General features: G+C 34.8%; 1 protein-coding gene across 2 annotated transcripts; it reads left to right on the top strand.

Annotated features, from left to right (window-relative positions):
- The first annotated feature begins 1432 nt into the window (after positions 1 to 1432).
- Positions 1433 to 9452, top strand: LOC109213145. 2 transcript variants are annotated; one of them, XM_019376904.1, is made up of 8 exons: positions 1433 to 1635; positions 4474 to 4789; positions 4899 to 5126; positions 6642 to 6786; positions 6865 to 6957; positions 7039 to 7137; positions 7218 to 7529; positions 9195 to 9452. In XM_019376904.1, exons 3-7 carry the CDS (start codon positions 5119 to 5121, stop codon positions 7524 to 7526), a joined length of 654 nt encoding a protein of 217 aa, XP_019232449.1. In that variant the 5' UTR covers positions 1433 to 1635; positions 4474 to 4789; positions 4899 to 5118; the 3' UTR covers positions 7527 to 7529; positions 9195 to 9452. The 2 variants fall into 2 exon arrangements, with proteins under 2 accessions (XP_019232449.1, XP_019232448.1); XM_019376903.1 differs by having other exon boundaries at positions 4474 to 5126.
- The last annotated feature ends 390 nt before the right edge of the window (positions 9453 to 9842 follow it).

Raw genomic sequence — 9842 nt, forward strand, 5'->3', positions numbered from 1 at the left:
TGCGGTACCCCGATAGAGCAAATGATAGCTTCTCGTGCCATTGCTTATGTTTTTCTATCATTTTCCTCAGTATCTTCTTGATATTCTTGTTGGCTGCCTCTACATCTCCATTCATCTGAGGTCTGTAGACTGTAGAGTTCTTGTGTTTGATCCTGAATGTTTCACACATTGCTTTCATCAGATCACTGTTGAGATTGGAACCGTCGTCAGTAATGATCGACTCTGGGATGACGAATCGACAAACGATACGGTCGCGAACAAAGTCTGCCACGACTTTCTTAGTCACTGCCTTATATGATGCTGCTTCAACCCATTTGGTGAAATAATCAATTGCCATTAGAATGAACCTGTGCCCTTTTGATGCGGTAGGCTCGATATGTCCGATAACATCCATTCCCCAAGCGGCGAACGGCCATGGCGAGCTTGTTGCAGTAAGCTCGTTCGGAGGCACTTTTATCATGTCTGCATGTATCTGACAGCGATGGCACCTTCGGACGTACTGGGGATACAGTCCGTTTCCATAGTCATCCAAAAATAACCAGCTCGGAGTATCTTCTTTGCTAAGACAAAACCGTTCATATGCGGACCGCAGGTCCTAGTGTGAACTTCTTCTAATAACCTAGATGCCTCCTTTGCTTCGACACACCTTAGCAATCCCAAATCGGGAGTCCTCCTGTACAGGATTCCTCCACTGTGAAAGAAGTTGTTAGATAATCTCCGAAGTGTGCGTTTCTGAGTAGCATTTGCAAGTTCCGGATATCCTCCTGTTGTCAAATACTCCTTGATGTCATGGAACCATGGTCTTCCGTCTGCTTCTTCCTCGACACGAACACAATAAGCTGGTTGGTCATGAATCTTTACCGGAATAGGATCTATGAAGTTCTTATCTGGATGCTGAATCATAGACGATAGGGTGGCCAATGCGTCGGCAAACTCATTCTGAACTCTAGGGACATGCTGAAATTCTGTCTTTGTGAACCTCTTCCTCAACTCCTGTACATGATGCAGATAAGAGAGTATCTTGGAGTTCTTGGTTGCCCATTCTCCTCGGACCTGATGTATGAGCAAATCTGAATCCCCGATCACTAGTAACTCCTGAATGTTCATATCAATGGCCAGCTTGAGCCCTAAGATGCAGGCTTCGTATTCGGCCATGTTGTTGGTGCACGGGAACCTGAGTTTGGCAGATACCGGATAATGCTGCACTACAAGAAGTTTGACTTTTAACGACCAAATTCTAACGAAGGGATTTGAAATCGGTCATTATAAGTGTATCTATGATGACCAATTTTTTTCCGGTCATCAAAATCAATTTTAAGAGTAATATTAACGAAAGGATAATTTTTGGTCCTTAAAAATCATAAAATCCAGACGTTAAATAGAAAAAAGTGCGCGCTATTTTTTCCCTCTTTTTTACCCCACCCATAATCAGCCCACGCACCCCTCAACTCTCTTCCCTCTCCCCCCTCCCCCTCTCCCCCAAAAAACGAAAGAGTACGTATCTTATGTTTTAGAACTATACAATAACTTACAGTTACAGAGCACATAGCTAACATCTCACAAATTGGACTCTACGAAGAATCAGAATTTGTTTTCCTCTCTGAAAACCTAGGGTTTTTTCTCCTTCTCAACAAGGTAAGCTCTAAACTTGTAGTAAATTATTGTCAAATTGGGCAATTTTTTATGTTATCCATTCTCTCTCTGTTTTTCAAATATTGCGTTTCTTCTTATAGTTACATATGCTTTAAATATATAGTTACATGTAGGTTTTAGGAGTATTGCTGTTGAATATGCAGAAGTTGTTTCTTTATTTTCTAGAATTTTGCTCGTTATATAATAGCTACGTGTATTCATTTTGAGAGCAGATTGTTTTTTGGAATTGGGTTTGATTGCATATCGTTGTTGGGGAAAAAGGCTTCTCAATATATATCTGTTCATGATTGTATTATAAGATTTGTCTAGTGAGATAAGGATGCGCTAACTTTCTCCCTAATTATATAAACCGGAGACAAAAGAAACAATTTTTTGGATCTGGTCGTGATTGTATTTTAAAACAGGTCTCAGGTTTGTTCTCCTCTATCGTCAAAGCTAAGTTTCTGCATTAATTTTGGATCCTCCTGTTGTGTTATTTTCCTTTTCCTTGTTCTCTTTCTGTGGATAAACATGGTGTTATCTCTCTGACTTTTATATAAGATATGGACAGAACAACAATCCTAAAAATATTTTGCTCGCAAATTTGATGGGCAAGAATCAGCTATATAGTTTTTCAAATAGAAAATCTAGTTTAATTTCTTTAACTATTTTCTGTCCCATGTCTATCTACTATAACAAAGTGCCGAAGATAGCTCGAAGCACTACTTCTCGTATATGTTGGGAACATAAAGACTTAATTCATTATGTCAATCTCAGTTAGCTATTCAAATTTTACAAAAGAAAAAGAAAAGGGAAATGGAGGACAAGAATAATTAAGATTATAATTGTGTTATTAATTTTGGATCTTCTATCTAAAGCAACTGTAATTGTGATACTAGCAGTTGTTCTTTTTTATGTTCATGTTCCTGCTAATGTGGTAATTGTTTAGTAGAAGAATTCTTTGGTGATTTCGCTTTGCTGCTCTTAGGTTTTGGTTTCAAGGCATTAGTTGGCTATTTTCCATTCTCACAATCTACTTATTTATAATCGACCTATTTAAAATCTGGGAAAAATATAATTTTATCTTTGCTGCAAAAAAAAGTCTTTTTGTTCTATTCAGTAAAATGGTTTTGGTTGGGCTATGCACTTGGATGTTTGAGGCATCATTGTGGTACTTTTAGAAAAGATTGCTCTGCATTTTTGGCTAATTTCTGCACTTATTGACAATACCTAGAAATTTTTGAATTAGAATACATATAATGTTGTCATTTCTAACAATTAATTGTGACAAATGTGCTGCATCTTTTGGTGATTCTAAGCATCTGAGTTTCTCAATATGAAGTTGATAGTTTATGTAGAAACAGAAAGAATATTTGTTATGTCATACAAACCTGAGATAGCTAGATTCTTATCAAACTCCAACAGCTTAGTTCCTTCTACAATTATTTAGTATCAAAGTTCATGATAAAAAGCAGTTGCCCCGCGGCTTTGCAATAATATTTTGAAAATAGACAGCACAAAAGTTAGACATTTTTCAGAATTAAGTTCTCAATGCTGAAGAGTGACTTGGTCTGTTATGAGGGAAATAACTGAAAATCTATGTGAAGTAAAAGAGGAAAGCTTGACAACTGCTACTAAGAACCTAACATAATGTTTTATACATTTGGTTACAATAATAGTAGGCTACTGACCACGGCTAAATGAAATATCATGGTGCTGATTGTGGAAACAACGATCTTGTCCCGATTTAATGGAAATTGGTTTTAATTGCAACGAAAATTGTAAGAAGTAAAAATGAAATAAAAGGTGATCATTACTGTTGACTAATTATATATTGTTGATTCATGATTGATTCTTTGAGGATTAGAAATGAATATTTCAGGGTGCAGAAGTTCTCTACCTAGCAAAGATAAAAATTAGGAATAACACACAATATATGAATAACACAGAGTGCAAGTTGTGTTAGATTATATTGACATAAGTTAATTGACAATTCGATGTATTCATAAATTCTTAATTGATCTATTAAATTAATTAATTCAACTAAATATTCATAGATACTTAATTGTCAAGATTCACTGTTAGTTTCTGTGCACAATGATCCACCTTCATGCTTGTGTTTCTACTATTCGCTCTTTGTACCAAAGGGCTGTTCGCGAATGGATAATTGTTTCACTTTCACAGGCTCCTTGTACTAGTCAGGGGCTTCTTCAGGTTTGTTATTCCATCACTTTTGTGTTTCATGACAATGTTGTATTTTTTTTTCCTTCGTCTAACATTTTTCAAGTATGTTTGTTTACCTATGTTCATTTTCTTGTGCATATGCTCTTGCTAAGGGATTGATGCACTTTGCTTAGAGTGCAAAATGAATATTTGGGTCTCTCTTTCTGCTACAATAAAGGCGGACAAAAATTATTTTGTTGGAAAAACATCACTAGTCTTTTAACATTGGTAAACACATTATCTTTTTATGTAGGAGTAAATATTTTGTGTGCTGATGGTATTTTAACTTTATTTAGTAACGAACATACTTTGAATATTTTGTGTGCCGATAGTATTTTAGCTTTATTTAGTGTTGATGGTATTTTATGTAGGAGTAAATATTGTTATTACTTACTATCAGTGCTTCTTTCATCTTCTTTAGCCGAGAGTCTATCGAAAAAAGTATCTTTGTATCTTCCAAATATTATTTCTTGTTAATACATTTAGGTCGTAATGTGCTCTCATGTCTCAAAAATAGTTAAAGTGCTAGTTGGCAGCACTTTTCATATTGACAAATTGCTGAACTATTTTTTCTTGTCGAGGTAGCTTAACATACTCTGCTTTCTTTTGTTGTATTAGGTTGAGATGAATCCATCAAAATCTCAGAAGTTTGAAATGGAATCAACTTCGAAGTCTGTTAAGCATTCATACGTTGCACCTGGCGCCTTAGCAAGGGGACGAGGGCAAAGCTTCAAAATTTTGGGCTCGGTAAGAGTAAATGCTGAACAGAGACTCCCGATTGGCAAAAGTAAAAATTGTAATGCAGCAGTTTCTTATCTGAACGAGCTAGCTCAGAATAAGAGTCTTGCACCTCCTGGTTTTGATCCAGTAGAAGATGATGTTTCCCTCCCGCAAGAAGTTGAAGTGATGCAAGACACTCAGAGAAACGAAATAAGTAATTCACTGTTTCAAATTGTAATATATATTTTTTTTGTTATTGCAGTGGCACTTTTTTATTGTTTGACTTAAATTTGAAATTAACTGGTCCATGTGAATCTGAAAAGGCAAAAAAAGTGAGAGGAAAGAACAGGTGTAAAAATGTTCTTGGACTCAAAGTTGGAGAAAAGTTGAGCGTCACTTTCTACCACAATCAAGTTGTTGGGAAGAATTCAACCTCATTTGTCAGACACTTAGGTTTATTAGTTCGTGACCGTAATATGTGCCCATTGCGGGTACACTCATGGGCGGGCATCGAAGAATATAAGCTGGACCATATGTGCGAAGATGTTACTGTAAGAATTTAAAGTATTACCTTGTTGTTTTGCCTTTTCCTTTTCTTCTTTCACAAATAAAAAGAAAATACTAGTGACTTTATATCATTGCATCTATCGAGTTCTTTTTTCTGGTTTGTAAGAATTCAAAAAGAAAATTAAATGACTAGAAACATATAGTTTATTGTGCTTTTTAGAAAAACCCCAATATCCTACTTCTTTTGCATCATAAATTGAGAAAAATATCCATTTATCTTTAGCATCCAAAGATAAATAAATAAAAACATGAAATTCCTCCTCACTGGGCAGGAAGTGATACTTGGGGAGATGGACAAGCAATTGTGTAAGATAAGTTTTATGTGCTTGTAATGACACATCAAACTTTCTTGGGCAAACTGTATGAGATAAATTTGACTTCACTCTCTGTAGTCATATCCAATTTTTCTTGGATAAGTTGTAGATGGTGTACTCTCATTGAGAGTAATTCAACTATGGCCTTGCAAGACATACCGAATACCACTAGGAATAGTAAGCTGAAAGTAGAAATTCATCAGCATATTGTCTTCTATTTCACTTATAGTAAGCTGTCAGTTGGTACAATGTTAAGAGTATATTTCAGGTGACATGATTCTTTATAGTTATTTTAGGTGACTTGATTGACATTCGACATTACTTAATACTGAATGCCACTAGGAATTCTATATGCAGAAGTGGAAACTCCTCAGCATATATAGGTGCAGTCTTTTAGTTTCATTTACAGTACGCATGTAGGGACCAAGCTGGAAACTGTCAGTGATACTTTGCCTACCAAATTTGTCAATTAGTAAAAGAAGGCTTTGCTGCTAACTCTTATAGCAGCCTGCTTTCCTACAACAGATAGAGTGGAAATGTATGTAGAGAATGTTGTGCTTGTTGTACAACCACTAATGAATATGTGCCTTCCCCTTTCCATAGAGTTTTTCTCATTTATTAACATTTGTTCCTTAAGATTCATATTGCTTTGAGTAAACTATTTTTTTGTATGATAGTTTGGTGCATAAACTGCTCGACCAATGATAATATTTGATGCTTTCATTCATTTAGTCTTTTAAGTTAGAGGACATAGAGAAATGATTAAGGATAGCATCCAAAGATCAGTTCCGTTATTGAGTAATAATTAAGATCCAAAATGAGATTTTTCCTCCTAATGAAAGTATTTGCTAGAGATGGAAACCGACAAATATAAAGAACACATCTATAAATCATATCGATGAATCTGCTCTCTTCTCCTGTTGTATTGGAAATGTTCATATAAGATCAAATTATGATGTCGAGCATGTTTTCACATTTAATAATCACGTCATCTTAAGAGATAAATTAATTTGTCACTAGTAACTCTTAAATATTTTATTTCATATTGTTGGTTCAGTTTTTCTTTTTTGTTTATTTAAAATTTTTGAATTACATGTTTGATGATATTTTTAAAATATTAGAGGACAAATTTGATAGTGCTGACATAAATGGTCAAAGAGATAATGTCTTGAAACATATGAGAAGGTTATGGAACAATTGGAGAGGATCGCTGCACATGATTGTGAAGTCTAAGCCATTGCGCGATGTTCTAAAGGATGTGCCAGAGGGGGTCGACAAGAGTGATTGGGAATGGTTGGTCAAGGAGCACTTCTTATCTGAAAAGTTTAAGGTATGACTTCATAAATATTTATAGCATCTTAATTTTTTAAGCAGCAGACTACACCTTCTATTTTTTTTGTTGTTATAGGAAAGAAGTACGAGAAACTCAGTGAATAGGTCTAAGTTGAATGTGCCTCATCGTACGGGTAGCAAGCCTATCAGAGAGATTATTTATGAGCTGGTAAGTAAATCGTGTTATTGTATTAAGAAACCCCCTCTTTGTTTAAAAGAAATTGTTTGACTTGTTTATTTAAATGCAAAGGGAGGCAAAGATGGTAATCCACCAGATATGTCTACTATTTTCTTTGAGACTCATAAGAAGGACGATAAGCTTGTCGAACCTGAAACCAATGAAAAATATGTATGTTGATTGATAAATTTCATTTTACACCCTTTCTTTTATCAAAGTATTGCATTATTTCAAAGATTATAATCTTTTAGACTGAAATTCAAGAATTGGTACAATCCGAGCCGTCTCTTACAAACATTGAGGTTGTAGAAAGGTGCTTTGGACCTCAATGCAAGAGCAATGTGGTTGGATTTGGGGGTGGGATAACCGCTAAGGAGTTAAAGGGCGGTAAGTCCTCTAAGGCTGCACTGTTGGATGAGTTGAATGCAACTCGAAAAGAAAATCTATCACTAAAAAGACGCCTGGATAACTTGGAGAATACAGTTGCACAACTTGCAAGCACATACTCTGGCCAGCCTTCATCAACACCATCTTCAACTGAACCAGATACAGGCATTTGAAAGGTTAGTAAACTTTTATCAACTTTTTACAGTTATCACATGTCATATTCATTTATTTAGCCACCTTATCACTTTCTATTGCCATGTCTTTCTTTCATTGTATTCTTGTCACCTAACAGTAGAAGATGTTCTGCCTTTTACCGGAGATTAAGTATATGTATGAAGATTAAGTTTGTGTTAAGAGAAAAAGAGGTTAGTGGCACTGCCGCTTCAATTAGATTAAATTAGAATCACGACATCACTCAATTGTCATGCAATTTAACTGCAGAAAACTAAAGTGTCATGGCATCATTTGATTCTGAATAAAAGATTAAATAATCCCTGTTATCTGTATTTCGTCTAAGATTAGAAAGCTTTTTGGAACTTCAGGATTAGAAATGAGCTAAATCAGGCTGAGAACGTTAAATTCACCTGGCACACCCTGGTTCCTGGATGACCTGATATGCTACGGTTGAGATCAGCTTCTGAGATACACCCATAGATGCCTTCTCTAGCCTTTTCAAGCATGATCAATAATTGCCATAAATATATCGGCTATACCCCATAAGGTTAAAATGGAGAGAACACAAAAGGATAACTTAACCTTGTGCTAATACTAAATGTCTCGAACAAGTATGCAAAACAAGACAAGTCAACTACAAACTTTTTAACTCCCAAAAGAAATGCTAATTAATCATCAGACTTGTAAATCAATAAATACTGGTAACTGCATTTAGTTGTTATCAATAGCCTTGCAGCAACTCTCGGCATCCCTATATCCATATTAAGGGACCTAGGCAAATCAACCGCCTCAACATGCATTCTTGCTTTATTTACCCGAGTTCATATAGCATAGGCAAAGCAACATATCTTTTCGATCTACTATAACTCATCATGAAGAAAGCAATGCTTAGTAAAAAAGTGTCCTATTTACTTTAGATAATCGGCTTCCTCCACTACTAAATTAGGTTTCTACTTCATCAGGTACACAATATATAACCCGAGCTAAAAAATGGGTACCACAACATTTGAGACCCTAAAGACATTGTTAGCATAACCTTTCCATCACAGAGCTACCGGTTACTTGCACAATATTCTCTCTACTCAGAAACATCAAATTATTGCACTATTTGTTTCCTCTTTTTCAAGTATAACTGCAGCATAACGATAGAACCCAAAGATAACTCCTAGTTTAAGAAATACTATCACGTCTTTCAAGACCAAAATGATTTCATGTCAAAAGTCTTTTTAGCAGCTTAAGTGGATAAAAGGAATTGTTTCTTGTTTGATATTTTTTTCTCAATGTAATTATGTGTACTAATATGTTTTGTTTGCTTTTAATAATTTCTGGTTTTAGGAACTTGTCTCTTTATTGTTGTTGTCTCCTCCCCTCCCCCACCCCCCATACTATTAGGGGAAAAAGGAAAAAGGTGTCAACAAAGACAAATCATCACTGGAGATGGTGCCTACATTTGATTGTGGTTTAGCTATTTTTGGGTCTTTTTAATCAAAATTATTTGGACTGCAGAAACTTTTGTGTCTTATGCTTTTGATTTATAATCGCGAAGTTTGATTTATTTACTCCAGTTGTTCAATTAACATGGTGATTAAATTTATTCATTTATTTTTTTTAAATAAAATAGTTAGAGAAGTTTTTACTATACTGACATGAGCTTGTTCTTTTAACAGATTAAAAAGTTGAAGAATGAAGATGTCATTGAAGAAAGTACAAAGCAAATTGATGCATACTAGATTTTATAGCTTTCTTAGTGGTTGTGTAGGGATGTTGGCATTTGTACACATGTTGAAATTTCATTTTCTCTCTTTCCGGAATTGATAGTGAGAAAGTCATACAGTTTAGATTTGGGTATATATTCTAGTAATGTGTTGTTTTACTAGTTCTTTCTAATTGACAGATTAATTTTATGTGAATACATGTTTTATTTATTATTTTTTTTTGATGTGTGTGTGTAAAATTATATGGAATAACAAATATTATTGCGCAAACACAGGGAAAAAATTATGAATTATCTAATTGTATTTATTAAAATTTCATATTAGCGAAGGAAAATATGGCCTTTACAATTATTTAATGATTGGATTGTCAGATTGTTAACAGGTATTAGCGAAAAAATTGGTTGTTAAAAATATTATCTTTAAAAGTAACATACAATTAACGAAAGGGAACTCCGGTCCCTAAAAGTAATTATAGTAATCGAACTTGTGGTTGTTTTTAAAGAGCTTTAATGACCGGATGACAAATCAACGAGGGGAAAATTCGGTCGCAAAAGAGTAAGAATAACGACTATAAATTACGTCGTCGCTAAAGAATCTTTA

Source organism: Nicotiana attenuata, unplaced genomic scaffold, assembly GCF_001879085.1.
Source record: "Nicotiana attenuata strain UT unplaced genomic scaffold, NIATTr2, whole genome shotgun sequence".
In the NCBI taxonomy this organism is placed as follows: Eukaryota; Viridiplantae; Streptophyta; class Magnoliopsida; order Solanales; family Solanaceae; genus Nicotiana; species Nicotiana attenuata.

Bases quoted from the DNA above. Each gene is read 5' to 3' on its own strand.
- LOC109213145 (XM_019376903.1), top strand. The intron at 6,787-6,864 runs GTATGACTTCAT...TTGTTGTTATAG, and splicing joins TCTTATCTGAAAAGTTTAAG to GAAAGAAGTACGAGAAACTC. The intron at 7,138-7,217 runs GTATGTTGATTG...ATAATCTTTTAG, and splicing joins CTGAAACCAATGAAAAATAT to ACTGAAATTCAAGAATTGGT.